Source organism: Capra hircus, chromosome 16, assembly GCF_001704415.2.
Source record: "Capra hircus breed San Clemente chromosome 16, ASM170441v1, whole genome shotgun sequence".
Classification (NCBI taxonomy): Eukaryota; Metazoa; Chordata; class Mammalia; order Artiodactyla; family Bovidae; genus Capra; species Capra hircus.
This window is the reverse complement of record NC_030823.1, coordinates 56,639,446-56,651,941: the sequence shown is the minus strand read 5'-3', so window position 1 is coordinate 56,651,941 and position 12,496 is coordinate 56,639,446. Positions and strand designations below refer to the sequence as shown.

At 45.5% G+C, this 12,496-nt stretch overlaps 1 protein-coding gene across 2 annotated transcripts in view; it reads left to right on the top strand.

Annotated features, from left to right (window-relative positions):
* Positions 1–12,496, top strand: part of ASTN1 (astrotactin 1) — a 359,173-nt gene that overhangs the window by 308,502 nt on the left and 38,175 nt on the right. For both annotated transcript variants that reach the window (XM_018060633.1, XM_018060632.1), the window contains exon 17: positions 11,354–11,622. In XM_018060633.1, coding sequence (XP_017916122.1) covers positions 11,354–11,622 — 269 coding nt within the window. The remainder of the gene's footprint in view (positions 1–11,353; positions 11,623–12,496) is intronic.

Sequence of the window (12,496 nt, the reverse complement as noted above, 5' to 3'; positions counted from 1 at the left end):
AGTCATGCTCCTCTCATTGCCAGCCTCTTTATCTTGTAACCTTTGCTTTCCCATGATTTTCCACAATTTAGAAACTGTTTTGCAACCAGGCTGAGTCTCTGAGTGTGCCCCACAAACCAGTGTGGGTTGCAGCTCTGGGTGAAACCGAGTCTTATAATGAGACTTTCATTAAGTTTGGATGGGCAGCTGCAGAGACCAGAGAGTCTGCGAAGAGAGGGCATGGGTCACTGAGAGGTGTAAAGAACCAGGTCCACTCAGCGCATTTTAAACTCAAGAAGACCAAGAGGTGAGGGACTTGTGTGGAATCCAAAATCACCACCAGGAGCCACAGTCTATATGAGCTGGTGTCTCCAATGGGCAGGAAAGCAGCATAAATTTCAGTGAGGCAAAGCTAAGTGGCAACGGACTTTAAGTTCTGTCATATATAGTTAATTTGCAGAATAAATTGGTCAGGGCAGCAAAAGGATTTAACATCCAGATTCATTTGCAAAACAGAAGCTAGATGAGTATCAAGAGGCAAATGGAGACCGTTACAACATTCCCTTGCTGGATGGAGTAGTATTATTATTGAATAATATTTTTATTAAACATTTCTAGACCATTTGGTAGTTAAAGATATTTATAAGCGAGCCCTTGCAGCATCTCAGCTAGGCACTGAATCTCCTGCTGTGGGACCACACAAGCCCCAGGGACTTCCACCTGCATGGAACTCAGGTTAGCATCCTGGACGTATGTACAGTGTACTGCTGAGTCTTTGTAATCTGGAGATAAGGCAAGAAATGGTCATGTGTCAGTTTTACCCATTTCCGAATTGTCACGAGGTGTCCCAGACTGTGCTCCTCTTGTCCAGGTTTGAAGCCAGAAATAAAAGAGGTAACGGAGGCAGAAGCTAGAGCTGATGAGAGGAAATGGAATAGAGTCACAAAGACAGACAGTGTCGTTGGGCCGATGGTTCAGGCAAAGCGAAGGGGACTCATGGGCGCCCCCTAGCTGAGAGATAATGCCGTGTGGCTGACAGAGGGCAGAAAGCATCATTTAATTTCACTCCGTGGGTACAGCCGGAAGTTGAGAAAGGCCCCAAACGAGCCCTCCACGTTAGCAGAGGCTGAAGCTAGTTCCGGGAGCGCCCTTTCCTCTACACTCTCTCTGTTTCTATTAGTTGCCTCTCTCTACCTGTCCCAGGGCTGTTCCCCTGTGTTTTCCTGGCTCCTTCTTGGGGAGGACCAGGAAAGAGGAACGGCTCCTGCTCCTGAGTGGTCTGGGGTTGCATACTTGGCTTCTCAGCTCAGTCTCCCAGACAGAAAGACAAGACTAGGAAAATAAAATAAAACCTTAATCTCCAGGAAGGGCACGGGAGACTCCTGGCGGCCCGCTGAGCATGCCCACTCACTCACGTGGTCTTCCTGCTAGTGGAGATTTGAAAATAAGTAATCCCGCAGGTGTTCCCCGTTTTCACCTCTTTCCCAGACTCGTCCTCTCTGCCCCCGCCCTCCCTCCATGCTGCTCTGTCTGAGCGAATCAGCAGGGATAATCCAGCGCAGCTCTGTGCATCCAGAAGGTTGTGACTCTGAATCTCTATGTCAGGTTAATTTTGATGTTGACAAGAAGATGAACACAGCTGAGGCTGGGCTGGGGATGCTGACGGAGCCAGAAACTTCTCCTCCCTTCCTGTGGCCTCTTGTCCTGGGCGGAAGTCCAGGGGATGGACGGCCAGCTCCCAAGTGGCCAGCTAATGAATCGTCCCTGGCCACCGATCAGGGGAGGGCTGACTGTCAGTGTCACACTGGAGCACAGGATGCTCCAATGGGCTGAATACTGTCTCCCCCCAAAGCCATCCTCTTCTGGAAGCTCAGAATATGACCTTATTTGGAAATAGGATCTTTGCTGACGTAATTCAGTTAAGATAAAGTTATCCTGGATTTAGGGTGGGCCTGGTGTCTTTGTAAGAGGAGGGAGAGGGAGATTTAGGAAAGACACACCAAGAAGATGGCCTCCTTAACACCCAAGGATGAAACTGGAATGATGCAGCTTTAAGCCCAGAAATGCTAAGGATTGCAGGGAGCCACTGGAAACTAGAAGAGGCAGGAAGCATCCTCCCCTAGAGCCTTCAGAGGGCGTGCAGCCCTGCTGACACCTTGGCTTGGGACTTTCAACCCCCAGAACTGGAGAAATAAATTTCTATTGTTTTAAGTCAATCATGTGATGTCATTTATTATGGCAGCTTTAGGAAACAGAAAGGGAAAGATTTGATGTGAACAAAAAGCTTGGTCATCCACTTAGTCACATGAGAGGCATTTAGTGAATAAAGAAATGAGACTATAACAGGCAAATGAAAAACCAGAATCCTATAAACATCACAAATGTGAGTGTCAGTGCGATAGGGAAAACCTTCAGAGTACCAGGTGCTGGCCTCTAGGGTTGCAGGGAGGAGCAGGTCCCACCCTGGAAGCGAGTAGGATGGACCAGACGTAACACCAAACTCAGTCTGATTCAGGGTGGTAGGTACCCTCTCTGGACCTTGGCACAAAGTTCCAGCGGAATGACTTCTATTAGGGGTGAAATGGGAGCAGAGTGGCATCAGTATATATATGGAGAAGGATGGAAGAGTGAGAGAGGAAGGGAGGGAGGGAACAAGGAAGGAAGGAAGAAAAAGAAAGTAAAAGGGAAAGACGTTTTTAGAGAGTGTGGGGACAACCACAGGCTCAGCTGGTCTCCCATAGCCCATAGACATGGGCACTGAGTAGGTACTTCTGGACAATCTCTGTGAGCCACCTCAGGCTGCCTGGCCTGGCCTTTAGGATGAATCCTCAAGAGGCTTTGGGTGGCAGCCTTGAGGAATTGCAGGCAGAGAGCTTAAATGCCTTTGCTTCTTTCCATCCCTGTGTGTTTGTTGAATGCTTATCAAGGGTGGGGCATTGGGTGAGAACACACCTTCTCGCCCACTGGGGACTACCAATCTAGTGATTAGAAGGGCTCATTTCTGTGGTCAGAGCTTTAGGGCTTCCCAGAAAATTTTGGATTTTGTTTTTGTTCCTCTTGAAATATATGGGCTGTTTCGAGATGCATCTTCAGGCATCTTTAAAGCGTTGGTTGCATCACTGGGCTGCATTCATTCCCTTTGCACACTAAGTTGAAGATTAAAAAGAGGTCTTTTTTTTTTTTTTTTTTTTGAGCACTTGCAGTCGCTGCTAGACAAAGGTTAGTTTTGGGTTTTTATTAATCCCTTGGTAGATGCTGCTATCCTGCTATTTCTTGGAGTCAGCCTCTCATTCCAAATGGAACGTCACTATGACTGACCGGAAAAGAGGCTGACAGAGGCTTTGGCCAGCTTGTCAGTTTATTACGATATTAAACCTGTTCCCACGTCAGAGGTGACTTAACAACTTTCGGCAAAGATAAAGCATTGCAGCTACCCTCAAACTTCAGTTTCACGTGAACCAGGAGCCTCAACCAGGAAATTATTTGTTTGATGACATTCTTATTAAGACGGGGGCGGTCTTCAGGAAATGTAACTTTATGTTATTGATCAGCTTTTAAAGAGCCTTTTGGGGACTAGATACCATTTTCTTTCTGTCTCCTACAGCTTCCAAATCTGCATGGCCATAATTGATGAACAAATTCAGCACCTGGAGGCGCCTTGGGGAAAGGTTTAATTCTGTTTCGTAGGCAATTCTTCATGAGGGAATTGGAAAACTGCAGTTTTAGAGAAGGAAAAAATGTCAACAAGGATTGGAGGAAAACTGAGCATTTTCTGGCTAAGTACCAGTTAAGAAAAACAAACAAAAAAATCACTTGTCCAGAAGACATCTTTTCTTCAACATCCCCATTAATGGGGCTTTGCTGAGGTGCCCAGTGGGTATTTGATGACACCTGACTGTTACTCTGGATTTTACCATACCCAGACATGCTGCTCATGCTTAAAACAAAGACCATCTGCTATTTCCAGAAGCTTTCGAAGGAATAACAAAGAACTAGGACTGATGTGTACAGTAATTTTAGGTTTATTGTCGTGGTTGTTCTACATCACATCCCTGCATCTCTTTTATTTCCTATTTAGTAGTTGGTACCTCTTCATGTAACTTTAATTTTAGAATACAAGGGATACATCCTGACAAAGGATGTTTGTGTTTTAACATGGAATGATTTGTAAGGAAGGACAAGAGTATACATTCTCTGGAACTGGAACTGTTTCTGATAGTTGGATAGTTGTCTAGCATTCAATCCCAAAAGAAAGTTGTGCTTCCTCTGAGCTAATGGGTAGTGATGGATGATTGGCAGGAGAGGTGAATGGGCTCCTGTGTGCAGGCTGAGGTTGGGCAGAGCAGAAAAAGTGAAGAAGACGTGGTTTTCACGCTTCATCTCTGTGACCATCTTTGGGGTCCAGAATGCCTCTCTCTGTGCCTTGTTTGCTGGTGAAGTGGTCCACGCGATGAATCCTGGTACAATGCTATCGCTGAGCCCCCAGGGCTGCCCAGAACCTGCACAAGCCAAGTGACATCAGTGGTGACAACTTTCTCACATTGTCAAGTCATGAAAGAACCACTGTCTCCTCTTCAGCACCACCCTTGGCTACTCCCTTTCCTAAGTGTAAATCCCTAAATCCCAAGGTGATTTACCCAATGCACGTTAGTAACCTTTGAGCTACATGTGTATGCTTTAAAGTTTGCAGAATGTATTTTTGCAATATTATCTCAAATCTTTGCAACTAGATTATCTCTGGCCAATTTCTGTTTGTACATGAAAGCAGCGGAACTTACTCAGAACTGATGTCTCTCTTCCTTGAAGGAAACTAGAAAATCTCAAAAGAACCTAGGAAGGTGCGGAGAAAAGTAATATTAAACTCAGCCTGTCTAGTTAGTACCTGCAGAACGCAGAGAGCAGGCACTTTGTATATAAGCCATTAAAATGATTTATTAATTGGACAGACATTTGTATGCATCCCATAAATATTTGTTTAATGAATTGTTGAATGCATTAGTTACGTTACCTGTTAGGCATAGTGGGATATTACAGTGGCGAAGAAGACTTAATTTCGCCCTCCAGGGAACCTACCATTTGATGGTGTGGCTGGCGGCAGTGCAGGTAAGTAGATAGGCACTGTGACTATCCTTCATTTTAGAGTCCTCACTGTATCTGCTAAATTCTCTTCATGGATTTTATCAGTTGATCATTATCACGGCTTAAAAAATCGGCTATTATCATCTCTATTTTATGTATGAGAGGGCCCAGGCACAGAAAGGTTAAGCTGCCCTGAAGTTACACAGCTAACAAATGGTAAGGTCAGAAATCAAACCCAGACAGTGTGACTCAGACCTCCCAGAGAAGTGGATGGCTTGGGGGACCTAAATGACGTAGACTTGAGATGGATTGGGCGAGCAAGGAAGAACCCATGAAGAACCCAGGATTTCTGGCTCCAGTGACAAAGAAGCTGATGCCCTTTGCTGAGGGAAGGACCGAAGGAGGAGGTGGTTCTGGGGAAGGTGTGGAGGCATGAGGACAGTAGTCTGGGACACGTTGAGTTTGCACGTTGAACATTCACATGGATTTTCAAGCAAGTATCTTACGTTTCTGTTAGACTGGGGGAAGCAACCGTGGCTAGAGATGTAGCTTTGGCTGTTACCAGATGATACGCTGTTCTTTCTGCTTGACTGCTTGAAGCTTTAATAAGAGGCTAGAGACATTTACAGATGCTTTGACTTTATTCTCTATGTGTGGCTTGTTTTCAAGATTTAAATTCATGGCTCATGACTTACTATGTTTACTCCTCCTTTCCCTATATATATATATATATCTCCATGGTATGTGTATACACACACACACACACACACACACATATATGGGCATATATATATATATATCTCCATGGATATAGACATAGAAAAATATGAACATGGAAATAGATATTTGCACCTAAATTAGGGAAAGGAGTTTCAAATATGAAGACACAATCCTTCTGCCCAAAGCACTCACTACCTGCTGTTCAGGTGTAGAGAGAAGTGGCAGGTTATGCCCTAACCACTTGTCCCTGATTATGAATCCATCCTATTGTATTTTGTCCAGGTCTCAGTTCCGTCCAGTTGCTCAGTCATATCTGACTCTTTGTGACCCCACGAACTGCAGCACGCCAGGGTTCCTTGTCCTTCACCATCTCCTGGAGTTTGCTCAAACTCATGCCCTTTGAATCGGTGATGCCATTCAACCATCTTGTCCTCTTTTGCCTTCTTCTCCTCCTTCCCTCAGTCTTTCCCAGCATCAGAGTCTTTTCAAGTGAGTTGGCTCTTCATATCAAGTGGTCAAATATTGGAGTTTCAGCTTCAGCATCAATCCTTCCAATGAATATTTAGGGTTGATTTCCTTTAGGATTGACTGGTTTGATCTTCTCACTGTCCAAGGGACTCTCAAGAGTCTTATCCAGCACCACAGTTCAAAAGCATCAATTCTTTGGTGCTCAGCCTTCTTTATGGCCCAATTCTCACATCTGCACATTACTACTGGGAAAAAACATAGCTTTGGCATGGCAGGTCTAGGAGTTCACTTTAAGGCCATCCAGAGCAACTTGACACTCTCTGTCTACAGACATAACTAAATGCCATGAGAGGCTGATTTGAGCTTGGGTATGTGGGCAGAAATGTGAATTCTGGTAATTTCAAGACTTCTGATGTGAACAGGAGTGAACCAGGGTGGGGCGGGTACATGGGCATTGGGGTGTCAGCTTCAGGGTACAGTTCTCTGTGGCTGTGCTTCATTTACCCCATGTCAAGCCTTCTTTCCTGTGGGTCCTAAGCTGTCTCCAAAACCTGGGATCTGATGAGTTTGCATTTGATTTTTTTTGCTGCCTAATGAACTGCCTCTGTAGTTCTAGCTGTGATGTCATTAGCATCTCATTGCCTTGGGCAGCAACTCAGGAGAGAGATTCTTAGGCAGCCCCAGAATCCTACAGGAATTGTACCAATTTACTTCATAACAACTAATTCACCCTCATGACCTGTCAATTTCCAGCAGCAGAGCAGACCCTGCATGAGGATGGTCAGTCACTTTTATTATCATCCTCCTATGCTCCTGAGTCTAGGTGGGTCAATATGCACAGGCCTAAGGCCACAGGCACATCCTCAAAGAGATTTTGAACACCAAGGATGCCAATAATCTCATACCACGATATTCTGTTGGGGAAAGTCATCCGCTGTGTGCTGTAGGATACAGATTTAGCCTAAAGCAAATGGCATTTATTTATAGCAAACTGTATTTGCAAAATGCTTTGCAGTTTTGGGGTTGTTAACGACTTTCCAGGTTGGCTGTTCTTCTGCTTGTAAGAAAGCTAAGTGTGATGAGGACCCCAAAGCCTCCCCTGAGAGCAGAGGGGTAAATTTTGCAAATTGGGGTGAGTGGAGGGGGGGCACACGAGTATTTTTAGTCAGAAGGCGCCTTTGTCAGTTACAATCTTTTAAGACCTTTGTCATTTTGTTCAGTTACTCAGTTGCGTCCGACTCTTTGTGACCCCATGGACTACAGCATGCCAGGCTTCCCGGTCCTTCACTGTCTCCCAGAGTTTGCTCAGACTCATGTCCATTGAGTCGATGATGCCATCTGACCAAGACCTTAACTGTAACTTATTTATGTCCAGAAACTGTGTGTGTGCTGAAATACAATATTCATTTTATTAAGAGACAATATCATTTCTTGAATTACTAGAGCATTTTTACCCTTCTACCCGGTACCTAGAAGGTAGAAGAGGGACAAAGTAAGAAAAGACTGTAACTGGAGTGGGCAGTGGACAAAGGCAGGCACGGAGCCATGAGGAAATACAGTAGCGTCTCCTCCTTCCACTTCTAGACCTCGCCACCACTCACTCCAGCACCCAGGATGGGGTTAAAAGCAGATGTCAAAGATCAGCCTGTCCTGCAGCATTTAGGATTCAAAGCTCTTCTTCCACTCACCACAGACATGATGGTTATTGGTGCTCTCTTTGGGCAAAAGGAGATTTATCTGGGCTTTCACCACCAGACTCCATCATTTTAAGGAGTATTTCCCAATTGTATCTTTAACAGTGCATGGAAAATGCATTTCCTTTTTGAAAAATCTCTCTCATACACACATCTCTATTCTTCGCTGGAGCCTGAATAGATGGCTTTGGGGAGTTAGCTGCTCGTTGCTTCTGTGTAAATCTCGCTCCTCTCCTGACAGCTCCATCCTGCATGACGAGGGGACCAGAGGGGCAGTTTGTCTTGGCCTCCAGCAGGACCTGCTCTATATGGGCCTGAATATTTTCAGGAGAAGGAAAATAAAGTTCTGATGAAACCAAGAGTTTGGTGGCCTCCCACCATCTTCCTTTGTAAACCGCTTCCTGTGCTTCTCTGTGTCCTAACCTTGCACCAATCCAGGGCTGAAGGATATCAAAGGGGATTAGTTGTATCTTGGCTTTAATTGGGAAAGCCAGAAGACAGCAGCAAGAGGAGCAACCCCTCAAATGTTTACAGCTATTACAAGCCTTAATGATGGCGCGCTGGAGGGCAGGGAGGCTGTCACTCAGCTCCACTGTGTTTGGGGTGCAGTGCCCTCTAGTGGCCAAATTTGTCTGCTAGCTGGTGCACCCTATGTGGTGAATGGGCAGGGCTTACATATCATGCATTGTAGCTTCCCTCAGTTCATTCAGTCAAGAATTTGTCTGCAAATGCAGGAGACCCGGGTTTAATTCCTGGGTGGGGAAGATTCCCTGGAGAAGGAAATGGCAACCCACTCCGGTGTTCTTGCCTGGAGAATCCCATGGACAGAGGAGCTTGGCAGGCTACAGCCCATGGGGTCGCAAGAGTTGGACACGACTTAGCGACTAAACCACCACCACCATATGTCATATGCATACGGATGTGTGCGTAGGATCTAGAGGGAGTTTCTGGGTATTTGGGAATTAAAGGTGAGAGAAAAGAAATTTGATGCCATATTATTTTCCCCTTGCAGTAATTTATGCTTCATGTGAAGGATATTGAGGGGGATTTAATTTTCCCTCTGAATTTTATATTCTTTCATTGTCTTATGTTTCTCACCATTATGTCTATTTTTCTCCGCATAAGTTTTATGGAATTTGTTTTACTCAACTTTTCGTTATTTGATTGAATGGAAATTGTACCATCGCATTTTTTTTTTAAAGTAGCCAGGCATTACTTTTCCATTAGTATCTGTTCTGTCCAAAGTGGCGGTGATGAATTTATCACACCTTTTCTTTCCTCTCACAGAAGTCATTTTAGACTTTATATCACCATCTAGTGGGCATTTCGTAGAAGTGCTTTTCCAAGCCTCTCTTGAATTACTTTCTCAACCTCCTGGTTAGATGGATAATGAAAGGCGTGTGAGGGAGGGGCATAGGGCCAGCAGGAGACCCTCAGGCTCTCCAGAGAAGCTTGCACAGTGAAATGTTTCAAATCTTATCTTGAAAAGAAGCGTGATCTCTTTACTGATTTTTTTTTAAAATTCTTTTACTCTCTTGATGAATGAGTGCCTGCTTTTCTAGAAGTCACATCATGGATGCAAAGCTCTCACCCCACCCCCCTTATTGCAGCCCAGTCCTCGCAGCCTGTTGAAGAAGAATGAATGGAAGCCTGGCCAAAGGGCTGGGTGGGGAGCCCTGCCAGGTCATGGCCTTATGAACACCCCAGCTATTTTCCAACTATTTTCCAACTCTGTAAGTTTTCTGAGGTGGACTGAGTTGCGTGAGCCTGAGTATCAATCAAGATTTGCACATGGCTTGGAGTGACTTTGAGGTTAACTGCTGTGGGCTCCTGGATCTTCCATTTGAGGCCATCATTCTTGGTTTTGGTGTGTGCAGTTACTTAGTTCTCTTATAACTTAGCAAGGGCTTGAGCTCAATCTCGGATCTGTTATTAAACAAAATGAGAGTGTGAAATAAATGATATTCCATATTTATAGTCTCTGAGTGAGTCTTTGCCTTTGCACAAAGGAGTCTGGTGTCAATGGAGCTGCTGATAAAGAATGCCTTGTCCGCATAGTGGCGATGCTCACGTGGGAAATGATGGTGCTAAAATACCTCTGGACTCTTTCAAATGGTCTTACATGACATCGCAAACAAGGGGAATAGCAGAGCTCCCTGAACCCTGTAAGAGGGGACTCTGCTGTAAAGCTATAAGTCGTACCTCATGATCACCTTCTGGAACCACTTTGTAGATCATTCCAAACAGTTCCCCCAAAGATCCGGTTCATCAAGGACGGCACCCTGAATGAGCCTGAGGAGCAGAATGAATGTTCTATTATATCTGCCCATTGTTTCCAAAAGCCCAGGTGTCCCCCTGAAATTTTTTCACATTCAGGCATACAACTGTGCACAAAGGACCAGGGGTCACCTAAGGAACCCAGAGTTTTTCTGTCAGCAGATTCTACTTCCATCTTCCTTTACACTTAATAACTTAAAAGTCATGAAGGCTTGGAAAAGAAATACCAAGCAGTGCTTTCTTCTGTAGGGAGCAAACACTTCTTTTCTGGCAGGCATTTCCACTGTTTGTCACCAAATATAAATCAAGAGCCTCCCCAACTACCTTTTACTCATCAGTCAAGAGCAATATGGATCCATCTCTCAGGCTCTGGAGTACAACTCCTTTTGAAAAAGTCAAAATCCCCTCCCCATCTTCCATACATCAATTGATAATGAGGCAGAGAAGTCCTATTCTTCCCTATGACTTAAAGGCTTTAGGATTCAGATCTCACGATAACTCTGTCTTCTTAAAGCTCTTGGATTCACTCTCCTCGTCTGTAAAATGGCTGTGATGATAGAATTCATGCAGAGAGCTGTGGTAGGAGTTTGGGGAGGTCTTAAACAGCCCTCACTTTCATAGTTCAGACTTGATGAATCTTACTCCTAGCTATGATCAAAACTATAATGATGGTGATTTGACATGCACTAGTCATTGTGTTTTGTGCTTGAAAAATGGTTGGCTGTTTATTTATTACATGATGCTAAGGGCAGGTATTATTGATATCTTCATTTTGGGATGAAGAGAGTGATTTATAGAATAATCACTGCTATTATTGTTTATGTTATTGATGATAGCCATAAAACCCGCACAGATACTGCAGAAGCATCCCTCTGAAATGATTCGTGGGGCTCATGACACTCAGAAAGAAAGGAAGAAAAAAAACTGTCTCACATTTGGAAGGACTATTTCCAACTCTAGTTTTCTGAGAGTATGGGTTCCCCAAGCTGAGCGGGATGACAGCATCGCATTCTCACCCCTCACAGACATTTTCTGACTTCTCAAGAACCTGACTCCAGCACTCAGGGGCCAGGAGCCCATGCGAGTCCCTGCTGTCCCACCTCTCTCACTGTTCCCTTTCATTCTGTGTCTGGCAGGCAACTCCCCATCCGACGAGTCAGAGGAGCGGGAAAGAGACCCCAAGGTGCTGACGTTCCCAGAGTACATCGCGAGCCTGTCAGAGTCTGGCACCAAGCGCGTGGCAGCTGGAGTCCGCCTGGAGTGCCAGAGCAAGGGCCGATGCCCCTCGTCCTGCCCCCTGTGTCACGTGACTTCCAGCCCTGACACCCCTGCCGAGCCAGTTCTGCTGGAGGTGACCAGAGCCGCCCCCATCTATGAGCTGGTGACCAACAACCAGACCCAGAGGGTAAGAGGCCTGGGACTCGTGGCTCAGGGTGGCATCAACAACAACAGAGGGCTTTGCAAATGGCCTGAGGAGGTCACGGGGTCAGCTGAGCTCCAGGCTATGACACAGAGAGCGGAGGAATTTTTTTAAACTACTCCAGGCATCTAATTTGCTTAGATTTGCATATTTGCATGTTAAATCCAGTCAGTGCCTTTTTGTCACTCATGGTGATGACTCAGGAGTCACTGTTCAGCATTTGTACAAGCCTTTGAGCAACACAGGCTGGTAGGAAAGAGGAGGATTGGGGGGGGCGGGGGAGAGCATAAGCAATCATCGTCACTAAAACAGTGTTCAGAAAGCCTCAGGAGGGGATGGTCGTGGGAGGGCGTTCAGCAATACTGCCCCTTCTCATTGGCATGGCAGGGGGACCAGCTTTCCTAACTGCTCCAAACCTAGGACCAGCTGCAGCCAGACTAGAAGGAGCACCTTAGGGGTACAGGTCCCCAGGGGAAAGGTCTGCCCACCTTAGCCTGGAGGGGCTTCTTTCCTGACTGACTCTAAGAGCAAAACTCCAAACCAGTGCAGATCTTTCTACCTTCTCTTATGCAGCTGGGCCATGACGTTTCCCCCAACCACTTCTCCTTTTCTTCTGCTGATCCCTCTCCCAAGGTGCTAGGAGGAAATAAATGGACCCCTAAGGATAAGCTGAATAAGTGCAGTAAAGGCAGGCTTACCTCACTCCCTAGCTCTCTGATTTCCTCAAGGATGTGAAGAACAGGGTGAGTCAAAACACAGGCAACAACAAAAACAATGACAATCACAAAAATAAACACAAAAGCTCAAGGTGAGGGACTTCTGTGACTCTAGACAAAGCCCACCTTGGGGACAAGGTACC